This window comes from Stenella coeruleoalba, assembly GCF_951394435.1.
Source record: "Stenella coeruleoalba genome assembly, chromosome: 7".
In the NCBI taxonomy this organism is placed as follows: Eukaryota; Metazoa; Chordata; class Mammalia; order Artiodactyla; family Delphinidae; genus Stenella; species Stenella coeruleoalba.
Window position 1 is genome coordinate 88,025,847 of NC_137153.1, and position 13,682 is coordinate 88,039,528.

General features: G+C 35.8%; 1 protein-coding gene across 2 annotated transcripts in view; it reads left to right on the top strand.

The window, feature by feature from the left end:
• The window catches only part of DCAF10 (DDB1 and CUL4 associated factor 10), a 56,521-nt gene that overhangs the window by 1,031 nt on the left and 41,808 nt on the right, over nucleotides 1-13,682 (top strand). The window contains exons 2-4 of one of the 2 annotated variants that reach the window (XM_079925825.1): nucleotides 5,587-5,672; nucleotides 6,700-6,779; nucleotides 13,104-13,217. In XM_079925825.1, the coding sequence (XP_079781951.1) occupies nucleotides 6,724-6,779; nucleotides 13,104-13,217 (170 nt within the window). In that variant the 5' untranslated portion in view covers nucleotides 5,587-5,672; nucleotides 6,700-6,723. The remainder of the gene's footprint in view (nucleotides 1-5,586; nucleotides 5,673-6,699; nucleotides 6,780-13,103; nucleotides 13,218-13,682) is intronic. The other variant, XM_079925824.1, reaches the window with a different exon arrangement.

The window sequence follows — 13,682 nt, forward strand, 5'->3', positions numbered from 1 at the left end:
GCTGACTTGCCCTGAGGGGACAAGTGCGCGGTCCGTCGTTCCTTTGCTCCAGTAAGATACTAAGACACTGCAGAGAGGTATGTTGTGATGTGGGACATCTGTGAAGTTCCACGCTAGACTACATTCTTCTGTTAAGGGTATCCAGCCTTTCTCCTGGCTGACTAAAATTTCATGTTTGGCCTCGGTTTACTTTGGGCTATGGAGAATTTTCAAAGTGATATATGTATGTATATATATATTTTTTTACTGAACGAGGTAGTTTATTACTCAAAGGGTGAGAATAATCGGGATATGACGTTAAATTTATGAGCGCAGTCAAATTTCAAATTGTGTACATGTGCACATACATGAGCAAAAGAAGCTTTTTTCTCTCTGAGAAGGTGGGTAAAGCTAGATTGTGTTTTTCTCTTTGCAGTAACTGAGGAACAAGGGCAGAGCGTGGTTAAGGTGACTCAAAAGAAAAGAGGGATACAATTCAACTAACAAATAGAGGATTAGTCTTCAAGGAAGACATACAGGGTTCTCAGAAATTTGTCCAAGATCAAGTATAGAATATTATTCTAATTAGAATAGAAATTTCAGGTAAGGAAAGGATGATTAACTGAATCTAAGTTGTAACTGTAAAGCTCACCAAGTTCACATGGTTAGCACATAGGAAAAAGAGGATTTGAACTCAGGCAGTCTAACTTAAGAGTTCTTAATCACTGTACTAATACCAAATTACATGGATAATTACCTTAACAATTAGCATTTTCCTACCTGAAGATTAATTTAAAATCTATTATAACAAATATATTCTAACATTAAATATGGCATGTTCATCTATTTTGAATACTTGTACCGTTAATCTTAAAATACCACTTTTTCAATAGGGAGTTGCTTTTCAATTTTCTGTAGCAATGAAAACTATAATTTACAATTCTTATAAATATATAAATTGGCACTTATTATTCTGGAGCACTGAGGGAAGAAAAAATCTGTTTCCCTCATTGGCTCAGAAGCAGCTACCAAAATAAAAAGCTATAACTTCCAAGATTGTTCGCTTTCCTGCTGACATTAGTGAGGCTAGGGCACCAAGCATGAAGTACACCAGAGCCATTTCAGCTTCTGCTTTCAGGAGAACATAGAATGGTAAATAGAAAAGGACCATATCATTAGGGAAAACACTTTATTTCCAAGTTTCTAAAATAGTATTAAAACAATAAGGGAAAAATGCAAATTATATAAAGTAGTATGATGGCACATCAATCACAACTTCCTAACAAGCCCTTTCAACATTCAGTGCTAATTGCTGAAACACTGAAATAAAGTGATGTTTCAATTATTTGGTCTTAAACAATGACAGGTTTAAGATTCACCTGATTAAAAACCATCCACACCAATATAATAGCATATCATAAGATAATTGGCTAACAGTTTTTGCAAATGGCAGTTGTTAACATATTTCTTCCACACATATAAATGTTGTGCTGAGGAGGGGAGTAAGATGTTTTCTGCCTTTCTTTTATGATGGGTTGTAGAAGCATCCATCTCTTCCTCCTATATTATCAATTTGTGAAGTTGGACTACAATTCATTCTCTCCTCTTCTTGCCTCTGGAGTCTGTCTGCCACAGCTTGGATAGCTTCTGTCCATTCTTCCCTTTCCTCTGGAGTGTCTACATGAAATGTTCTCTCTATTAACAGTGGTCCACTGGAGACATCTGATAATAAATGTGTTTGGCTTTGGTCGTTCTGTTTTCATTAACTGGCATTTTGCTACTGAAAAGTTGTTGAGGGGATAAGGTAAATCCACATCTTGGGGTTTCTCTTTATATCGTATGAATGAGCCATCTGTCTTCAAAAGGAAATATCTTGGCCTCCAGTTTTTTATATATTCTCCCCTCTTCTGAACCCAACCTTCTTTCACAGTGGTAACGTTGCTCATGATGGTGCCCCTCTGAGCCCCCAACTTGGAGAAAAGGTACTTTGTGATACCACCTTTGAGGTTTGGATTCTCTGCTGCTGCTGCCCTTCCCACTCTGTAGTGATGACTCAGCCTCGAAAGTCAGCGGCTGCCTGCAGCTGCTCTGTGTGTGTGTGTGGGGGGGGGGGGGCTGCGGAGGGGGGAAGGCAGGCATCTGGCTGCAGGGGAGGGAGGGAGGGAGCTGGCCGGGCCATGGAGCTGGAGCAGGAGGCTCAAAGTGATATATATATTTTTTAAACTTTGTTTTGTGAGTGCAGGAACAAGTTCAACAGCAATCAAAGGAAAAAATTTACACATGGTTCCACCATGAGCGGACATAGATAATACAACTCTTACCCCATCAAGGCCTCTGGATTCTTAGTCATTTGCTTAGCTGTTCATTCATTCATTCATTCATTCCCTCCCTCGTTCAGCAAATATTGGGTTGGCCAAAAATGCCTTCTGTTTTCCCCAAGATCTTTATTGAACAACATAGTCATCCTTTTGTTCCACTATCTTCTGCCATTTTTCAGGCAACTTCATAATTCCATCTTCCCAAAACGTTTTATCTTTTTGAGCAAAGAACTGTTCCAGGTGCCTTTTACAGTCTTCCAGGGAACTGAAATTTTTTCCATTAAGAGAATTTTGTAAAGACCTAAATAAATGGAAATCTGAAGGTGCAATATCTGGTGAAAACGGCTGGTGAATCAGAACTTCCCAGCCAAGCTGTTAACAGTTTTTGCCTGGCCATCAAAGAAACATGCAGTCTTGCGTTATCCTGATGGAAGATTATGCATTTTCTGTTGACTAATTCTGGACACTTTTCTTTGAGTGATGCTTACAGTTGGTCTAACTGGGAGCAGTACTTGTTGGAATTAATCATTTGGTTTTTTTGGAAGGAGCTCATAATAGAGGACTCCCTTCCAATCCCACCATATACATGACATCACCTTCTTCGGATGAAGACCAGCCTTCGGTGTGGTTGGTGGTGGTTCATTTCACTTGCCCCACGATCTCTTCCGTTCCACATTATTGTACAGTATCCACTTTTCGTTGCCCGTCACAGTTTGTTTTAAAAATGGAACGTTTTCCTGGGCTTCCCTGGTGGCTCAGTGGTTGAGAGTCCGCCTGCCGATGCAGGGGACACGGGTTCGTGCCCCGGTCTGGGAAGATCCCACATGCCGCGGAGCGGCTGGGCCCGTGAGCCATGGCCCCTGAGCCTGCGCGTCCGGAGCCTGTGCTCCGCAACGGGAGAGGCCCCAACAGTGAGAGGCCCGCGTACCGCAAAAAAAAAAAAAAAAAAAAAAAAAGGAACGTTTTCATTACGTTTAAGTAGAGAATCGCATGTAGAAATACGGGGAAGAAGGTTTTTTTGCTTAACTTCTGTGGAACCCAAACATCAAAGTGATTCACATAACCAAGCCGGTGTAAATGATTTTCAGTGCTTGATTTGGATATTTTGAGTATGTCGGCTATCTCCCGCATGGTATAACGTTGACTGTTCTCAATTAATGTCTCAATTTGATCGCCATCAACTTCAGGTGATCTACCCAACCATGGAACATCGTCCAACAAGAAATCTCCAGCATGAAACTTCGCAAACCACTTTTGACACGTTTGATCAGTCACAGCGCCTTCTCCATACACTGCACAAATCTTTTTTTGCATTTCAGTTGTGTTTTTACCTTTCTTGAAATAATAAAGCATATGACGAAAATGTTGCTTTTTTTCTTCCATCTTCAATAATAAAATGGCTACACAAAAATTCATCAATTTTGATAAGTTTTTTAAAAATGCACACTGATATGACAGCTGTTACATACAATCTAACAAAATTGTTTTGAATGAAGTTAAAGACACCTAAGGGCTACTAGAGCCATTTTACAGAAAAAGCTGAACAACCTTTTGGCCAACCCAATATTTGTTGAGCACTTGCTGTGCTCCAGAGGCAGAGGTGGCAGTGGTGAACAAACCAGCTAATGGCACCGCTTTCATTGGTCTTGGGACATATTGGTTCAACTAGACATTAATAACCATACTAAATAATTTCTTAATGTATATTTACAAATTGTGATACAGGCTTGAAAGAATCTGTTGTGGACTAGAGTTTTCAAGGTTTCCCTGAGAAAGTGACACTTGACCTAGATTGGAAAAATGAGTAGAAGATAAATTAGTCAAGATAGTGTTTGGAAGGGGATAGAAATACTTTAGGTGGAGGTATGTCAAAGGACCTGTGGTTGGAGGAGCAGCATATCATGCTAGAGAAGCTGAAAGAAGATAGGTTAACAAAGTAAAAAATTGGGCTGAAGAAAGACATAAAATGTGCTAACAAAGGAACAAAGCAACAGAATCTGGAATCACTGAGCGAGTACACCCTGTTTCCTTTCACTGTTGCAAATGCTTTTTCTTAATCAGACTCAGTTCTGGGATCTCTGGGGTTTCTCCCTATAGCAGTTGACTTGTAACAGTGACTGTGCACCTGAATACAGAGAAAATTGGTGAGGGGAGAAACTGTTTTGCTGAAGTTTATCCATGGAACCTCCTCTCCCCACTTCTTCCTCAAGCCCTATTCCTAAAGCTTCTCCCAAAATACCAGGAGTCTGTTCCTCATAACCCTTCAGTTCCTTTCTTCAACATATCCCAGTTCCTTTCCTCCCAACCTCCGGCCTTCAGAAGTAGCTATTTCTACTCTTTGGAGGTGGGATTTTAGGTAGAGGGTGAGAGGGATAGAATGAGTTATGAAGAAGGAATTCTCATTGCCAGTGCTATTAGAATGAGGAGTATATTACTGATAGTTCTTGTTTGAATCTGGGCCACATTTTCCTATAGTAACATTTTTGTAAAAGGTGGTTAGGTACTCTAGTACTTAAAATAATTTGATAATGTGTAATTATGCAATTAATATGTACTTTAGAAAACGTAGGCAGTAAATGAGCTAAAAGAAGCTAAATATCATTTATGATCCCAGAGATTGAATGGCTATCTAAGGAATTTTTTCCTTGTATATATTTATTTTATTTATTAAAAAAATTTTTTTTTTTTGGTCATGCTGTGCAGCTTGTGGTATCTTAGTTCCCTGACCAGGGATTGAACCCAGGCCATGGCAGTGAAAGTGCCAAGTCCTAACCACTGGACCGTCAGGGAACTCCCTGTGTATGTTTATTTTAACATAAAGATAGAATCAACTATTTTTTAGTGTGCTTTTTTTCATATAATATATTGCGAATTATTTATGTTAATGAATATATTTCTACAACATTATTTAAAATTTTTCATTAGTTTAAACTCTCTCTAAACAAATATTTTAGATTTATGTATGCCCTTATGGTAAGTCCCTAGAATGAGTCAAAGGTTATGAAGATTCTGGATACCTATTATTGAACTGCCCTCTGTGAAGACTGTACCAATTCTTATTCCTGTCAGTCCCATATGAAAGTACTTGTCTTCCCATACCCTTGCCAATATTGCACATTGCCATACTTTTTCATTTATGTCAAGGTGGTAGGTGAAAATGGTTCAGTGTTTTAATTTTTTAGTCTTTTGACTACGTCTACTAATATACCTCAAATTTTTATAGGACTTAAAATGGTTTTATATAAAATGACAAACTGTGTTAAATGAAATGATTTCTCATATCCTTCAGTCATATATGAGTTAAATCAGCTTACTGGATACCGTAACCACTGTCACAAGGACTTCTCAGTACAAAAAGAAGAGGTGATACAGAAGGTAAGAATTAAAATTGTGAATTTGATAGAGACCAGACTAGAATTTGGCACTTAAAAAAAAAAAAAAGAAAGGATACATGGACTAGAAGGTAATTTCTAAAGAATTCCAAAAATGTTTTAAGCAATAGCAACACTGTCAATATAAATCTGTCAACTCCTAAAATGACATTTTGAAAAAGGAAATATGATATTAATAGATTAGATAATATGGGACTTTCTTAGGCTATACTCTATGAGAACACATTAGGCACGGCTGTAGAGAAAATTAGTGTATTGGAAAATAGAAGTGAAGAAGTTATCCAAAATGCGGACAAGAGAGACAGAGACTGAAAATATGAAGGAGGCTTAGTGACATGAAGCGTAGAGAGAAAATGCATATCATGTACTTGGTCAGTTCCTAAAGAAAATGAGATAGATAATAGGGTAAAACAAACTTGAAGCAATAATAGCTGAGAGATTTCCAGAATTGAAGAAAGGTACCAAACCATGATTTAAGAAGCCCAGCACACCCCAAGCAAGAATTCTCCCTAGCCATGTAGTGAAACTGCAGGACAACAAATATAAAATCATAAAAGCTAGAGGAAAAAACCTTCAAAGGAGTAACTATGTGAGTGAAAGCCAATTAGTCATCAATAATCATGTAAATTAGAGGACAGTCGTGATTATTTTTTACTATGCTGGAAAAAACTGCCAATCTAGATGTCTGTACCTAGCAAAGATAGGTTCTTTGTTCTTGTCAAGAAGAAAGATGAAATAAATACATATGCACCCAATCAGAACTGTAAGGTCAGAGATATTAGAAGGAATGAAGAACAAAGGATGTGGAAAATTTGTATGTAAAATTAAATCTGATTTTCTCTTTTGGGATTAACAAAGATGTAGCTAAAATAGTAGACAACAATAGCATAAATTATGAAAGGATGCTCTAAATTCCTTTTTTCTTTTTTTTGAGGGAGAATTGTGATATATTAACTTTAGGCTTTAATGTGTGCATACCACCAAAAGACAAATAAATATATTATTTCCAGACTAGTAGAAGAAACAATTTTGGAATGAGAAGAAAAAATTCCAAAAGAAGTCAAGAAAGGGAAAGGAGAAAAAAGAAAAGGTATAACAAAAAGCACAAAGAATGGCTGAAAATAAATCCAAATATTACTAATTATAATATAGAAGTACTAGTACTTCTTGTACATAGGAGAGAGAGGCATATATCAAACACATTCTAGAAGGATAGAGAAAGACATATCAAACATTCTAAACAAAAGAAAGCTGGTGAGCTATATTAATATACAAAATAGGCTTTAAGGCAAAAAAAAAAAAATTACTAGAGTTAGAAGGTTACTTCATAATGATAATAGCTCAATTCACCTGGAAGATAAAACAGTTCTGAAATTGAGGGTTTTTTATTTATATACATCAAAAATTGATAACTTCAAGGAGAAAAGAGAAAAATATATCATCATAGGGGATGATCTTAATACACATTATAGCATACCTCAGTTAAGCAGGCAGACACAAACATAAGGGTACACAAGATAGAAACAGCACCACTTAAAATCTTGCTCTAAAGGGCATGTATAGAATACTGCATTCAGGCCTGATATTCAGCTAGTACACATTGGTTCACCTGTACCAGTTGTTAAAATATTAATATATATCCATGGTGGTTGAGTAGTTAGTTACTGCCCCAAGCTCACTGAGTGCCTTCCTAGTGCTTAAGCACCTTCCATAGGATCTCTCAGTAACCCATTATATAGCAACTGAAGATTTAAGAACTGGCACAGCAACCTGCCAAGAAACATCTTACTAGAGACCTTCAGCATCCACTCTAAGCTCTTCTCCCCATGCCAGGTATCCTCCCCGACACACAAAAAATCCATAGGCAAATGCTGAGTGACCATTTGGCTCCCCTTAGTATGGGGCTGCCTGACTTTCTCACACACTCTCCCAGTCATTCTCACATGGTCATTTGTGGGAACTGCAGCCTCTGGGGAGATCCAGAGAGATGAAAAGAGCAGTCTGATGAGAGTAATGGCACTACTGCAGGCACCATCCAAACATTAATTCTCTTGGCAAAGTGTGCATACCCATTGCAGGATACAATCCATGGCAGGTGAATGAGGTCTATGAGGATGGTTTATGGATGAATGACTCCTGGGATGTACTTCCCTAATTTTATCATTCTTACTGAATTTCACATTTATTTAGTGGGATAAGTTTGCCAAAAGCCACTGAATACATGCCCACCATGGACATTAATAACACTGTATTAATGAACTTGACTGCCAACATTAGTAGTCTCTTTACCAGAAACATTTAGTTGAGAGAACTGAGAAGCTGAAAGGTCATGAAACACAAAAGATTTGTATTCTGGTTTATGCTGTTAACTGCTGTATTACATTATGTCTCATTTGGGCTGAGGGATTAGGTTTGATATAATTAAATATGATGTCTCAATAAATTATTTTGTGACTTAGTTATTAATGTAATTGAATATAAAAATTAACAGCAAGCATTATAAGGGCCAAAAAATTTTTAATATACTTACTGTTAACTGCAGCAAAAGCTGAAAAGAGAATTCACCTCCCATGAACAATTCTGTTGCTATTAAGAGTGACTTTTTTTTTTACTTATCAATTCTACAGGTTACTTGATGACTACCTATTTATGAGGAATTTTTAAAAATTGAAGTATAGTTGATTTACAATATTGTGTTAGTTTCAGGTGTACAGAAAAGTGATTCAGTTATATTTTTTTCAGATTTTTTTCCATTATAGGTTGTTAAAATATATTAAATATAATTCCCTGTGCTATATAGTAAATTCTTGTTGCTTATCTGTTTTTCGTTATCTGTCAATCCCATACTCCTTATTTATCCTTCCCTCCTTCCCTTTCCCCTTTGGTAACCATAAGTGTGTTTTATATGAATGACTACCTGTTTAACATGGAAATTCTTGGAGGGGCTTTATGCAATTTCCTGTGGCAGTTCATGGTTCAGACAAAAGCATCTGTGTCAAAAAAACGATTATGGCTACAATTTCCAAAAATTAATAAATGATTGGGAATTACTAGAATAATCTGATGAACAATTTGAGTTAGAACTAATACCACTTGGCAAGCATTTTTATAACCTATAGGTTAGTTTAATTTTTTAATGTTTTAAAATTTTTATTCATGTTAATTTATATTACTATTGAATATTTAATATTTTTTGAATATCACATTTGACTATATGTATGTAACAGCTGCCTCATGATTTTATTTTTGCAAACATACAAGGATGATTTAAAAATTGCTCTCCTGTAAGGCCACATATTTCAAAAGATTATCATTAAGTAGTTTCTCAGTATAATGTGATTGCTAGAAATTAGTAACTAAAAGAAAACTAGAAAAACCTCATGTATTTTCAAGTTAAGAAACATTTATAAATAACTCATAAGTCAAAGTAGAAATGATAATGGAAATTAGAAATATTTAGAACTAAATGATAATGAAAGTACCACCTTGCAAAAGTTGTGGGATATAAGTAAATCCTCAGTAGGAAAATTATAATCTTTAATAAACTAGAAAGGAAGACAAGGAAAATTAGTTAGCTAAGTGTCCATCTCAAGAAACAGTAAAAATAGTGAAGTTGTAGTAAAGTAAATCTGAAGAAAGTAAAAGGAAAGAAATACAGCAATAAAGAGTAAAATTAGTGAAATTCTAAAAATTAAGTAGAAATACTCAACAGAAAAATCTGTCTTCAAAAAGACAAAGAATAATGAAAAACACTCATTAGATTGATCAAGAGAATACCCAAATATTCAGAATGAAAGGGGGACATATTTTCTGATACAAGAAGTAGAGATTGTAGCTTTCCAGTAGTGGAGTAGATGGTTTGGACCAACCCTCCAACTGAGAATAATTAGAAAAGCTAGAGAAAAACATAAATATCTAATGTAAGATATAAAAAGTTATGTTTGAAAGGATTAGAGAATTGAGGCAATGAGGAAATTGCAGGGCCAAGATCTGCAAATGGAGGGTAGCCAGAGATGTGAACCCACCGTTTTAGCCAACTGAATCTAGCAATATGGTAGAAATGAAAGATTGATTTAACATTAGAAAATAAATTAATGTAAATCACTACATTAACATATTAAAAAGAAAACTATAGGATAATTTCAATAAGTGTTAGAAAATGTTTTATATACTTTAATGTATATTAATGGAAAAAAACACTCAGCAGATTTTAAGTAGAAGAGAATTAATTTCTTTAATCCAATAATAGGAATCTACCAAAACAAATAAACCCTACAGCAAACATTGTGCTTAATGATGAAATGGTGAATGTATTCTTGAAGATAAGGAACAAGATAAGAGTGCATGCTATATTAACATTTCTATTCAACATTGTACTGAAAGTCCTAGCCAGTGCAACAAGGAAAAGAAGTATTAAAAAGAACAAAGCAGGAACTTCCCTGGTGGCACCGTGGTTAAGAATCTGCCTGCCAATGCAGGGGACATGAGTTCGAGCCCTGGTCCGGGAAGATTCCACATGCCGCAGAGCAACTAAGCCCGTGCACCACAAGTACTGAGCCTGTGCTCTAGAGCCCATAAGCCACAACTACTGAGCCCGCATGCCACAACTACTGAAGCCCATGTGCCTAGAGCCTATGCTTTACAACAAGAGAAGCCACTGCAATGAGGAGCCCACGCACCACAACGAAGAGTAGTCCGCACTTACCACAGCTAGAGAAAAGCCCGTGCGCAGCAACAAAGACCCAACGCAGCCAAAAAGAAATAAATTTATCTTAAAACAAAGAACAAAGCAACTGTTTATAGATATGATTATTGACAAAGAAAACCTAAAATAACCTATGATAAATTATTAAATAAAATAGCAAGATTGATGATAAATAATATTTTAAAAATCAGTTACTCTTCTGTGTACCAGCAACAAATGAAACAATTTTAAAAAGAACATTTACAAAAGCATCAAAAAAACCTCAAGTACCCAGGAATAGATATAACAAAAGATAGGCATGATGCATATGGAGAAAATCTCTGTTGTAAATGGAGATATGACATGTTCAAGGATTGGAAGACTCCATATTGTCAAGATGTCAATTCTATGCAAACTTTTCTTTAGATTTATTACAATCTCAATTAAAACCCACAGGTGGATCTGTGTGTGTGGGGGGGGGTGTGTGTACATAACTTCCTAAGTCAATTCTAAATGTATAAGGATGTTCAAAGTTCCAAGGATTGTTACAATACTCTTGCTAAGAAAATCTTGAATATGTGGGAAACTATGCATATTACTGATGGGATGATTCAATACTGTATGATATAAATTCTACCAAATTAATTTGTAAAGATACTGCATCCCAATAAAAATACCAACAAGATTTTTTAGTAGTACCTGATAATGCTATATCTAAAATTCATTTGAAAGAGAAAGTATGACATTAGCACCCCAAAAAATGTTTATTAGGGCAATGAGGGGCTTGCTTTGCCACTTGTCAAACCTTTTAGAAATTAAAATACTGTGGTAGTATTGGATAGACTAGAATATAGAGTCCCCCAAAAAAACTTGTGTATGATAAAGACAGCATTTAGAAAAGTATAGGCTTTGATGCTGGGACAAATGACATCCATTTTAAAAAGTTACAAATCATGCCATGTACAAAAATAGATTGTAATCTATTGTAATAGATTTTTTGGTATTAAAACCAAAAAAATGGGACTTCCCTGGTGGTAGAGTGGTTAGCAATCTGCCTGCCAATGCAGGGGACACGAGTTCAAGCCCTGGTCCAGGAAGATCCCACGTGCCGTGGAGCAGCTAAGCCCGTGAGCCACAACTACTGAGCCTGCGCTCTAGAGCCTGCGAGCCACAACTGCTGAGCTCGCAAGCCACAACTACTGAAGCCCGCGTGCCTAGAGCCTGTGCTCTGCAACAAGAGAAGCCACCGCAATGAGAAGCCTTGCGCACCGCAATGAAGAGTAGCCCCCGCTCACCGCAGCTAGAGAAGGCCCGCGCACAGCAACAAAGACCCAACACAGCCAAAAATAAATAAAATAAAATTAATTAATAAAAAAGAAAGACTATCAGTTTTATAGGTCTCTCTTTTTTTAATAGGTCTCTTATGTACAGTGTTTAAGATTAAGACTCTCCCAGAATCATTGATTCATTACTTTTATGCACAAAAAGAAAATTTCATTTCATGACTCTTCTGACCAACAAAAAGAAATGATTATTTATACATCCTCTAAAATTACATATATTAATTTGAATACTTTTACTCATCATGGTCAACTAGCACAAAAATCCTACGAAAATCCTTCACATATTAGTAAACTTTTGAAATCCAGATGCCTCACAAAAGGGTTTATGCAGACACCCTTTAAAGGATAATTTCATGATTACTACATATGGAAAAAATTTCAATTTAGTAGAATTTTTCCCTCCCCACTTTATCTAAAAAGTTTGTTCTGAATAGAAAAATTTGGCCATTTAAAATTCCATCTTATGCACTTTCATCTTAAAGTGTAAAAATACCATTTGTTATTGGAACTATAAATTGAGAAGACCTGAACTTTCAAAGACTCAGGATTTCATTTGCTAGGTCTGAATCTGAAAGATCAGCACCTACAGAAAACTAAGGCAAAATAAATAAATGACAATAGATTTTCAGAAATCAAAATGGGGTTTATAAAAGGTTTATAAAAATACAACTTTGTAATAGGAAAGGGCTGAAACAAGAGATAATACTAAAAATCCATAAAGGAAAAGGTTAAGTTTGACTATATCAAACTGGTTTGGTAGGGTATATGCTAGACCTTTTCAGTGCATTTTAATAGATACTGATGAAATACCTAATTTTGTTGTATATGATTTTTTTCCTAAGTTGCCTCATTTATGCATGTTTTTCTGCAACCAGCTTTTCTCATTTAAAAATGTTTTAGAGTTCTTCATACCCACATAAAGTTATCCCTTTCTTTTTAAATGTTGTACTATATTGTAAAGTATTATATACTATGGCTTATGTAATCAACCATTCCTTCTTTTATGTACATTTAGGTTACTTTCAATTTCTCCCTACAATGCAGCATATCTTTAAATGTGCTTCTTTGTATTTAGAAATAATTATTTCTCTAGATTGAATTCCCAGAAAAAAATTGCTGAGTCAAAAGGTATGCATGTTTAAAATTTTGATAGATACTTGTACTCTCCACACAAGCGGCACCAGTTTACACTTCACCATAATGTATGAGAGTACCACTTCCTACTACTACTTTCAACAGTGAGTAGTGTCAGTCTTTTAACTATCTGCTACTAATGTGGACAAAAAGAAGTTATTCATCTATAGCTTGTGTAGTTATAAATAGTTGAATATCAATAACCAGAGAATGCTAAAAAACTAAATAAGAGAAATGTGTCATTTGCTTCCAGGTCAGTGCTGACAGTTGCTTGTGAACAGACTGAAGTTCTGCTTTTTGATCCTATATCTTCAAAGCACATAAAAACACTTTCTGAAGCTCATGAAGACTGTGTAAATAATATAAGGTTAGTATTATAGTGAAAAAGTGAACTTTATTAATGTGACCCAAAATATTCTGTTTCGGAAGTTAATGAAAATTTATAATGCCTTGTCCAGCACTACTAGGTGATACACATTTGGAATTGTGGAACATAGCCCTTTAATTACAAAACTTACTGTTAACCATTTTGGATTGGAATCTTTCTGAAATGCATTTTCACTTCCATATGATCTCACCTTTTCTCCTTGTGTATTAGGGTCATCATTATGAATCTCAGCCATGTATTATGATAGTCCTATAATGCTTTTGGGCACTCCCACTGCTTACCCTCTGTCACCACCAGCCCCCAAATTCATACTATTGAGGGAAAAAAACACACATGCACAGAAAAACTTCTTTATAGCATTGTTGGAAGCTCCTTAAATTCTCAATAATGTGGGAAGTAGATAACAGTTGAATAGCTTGGTGGACTAATATGCAGTCATTAAAA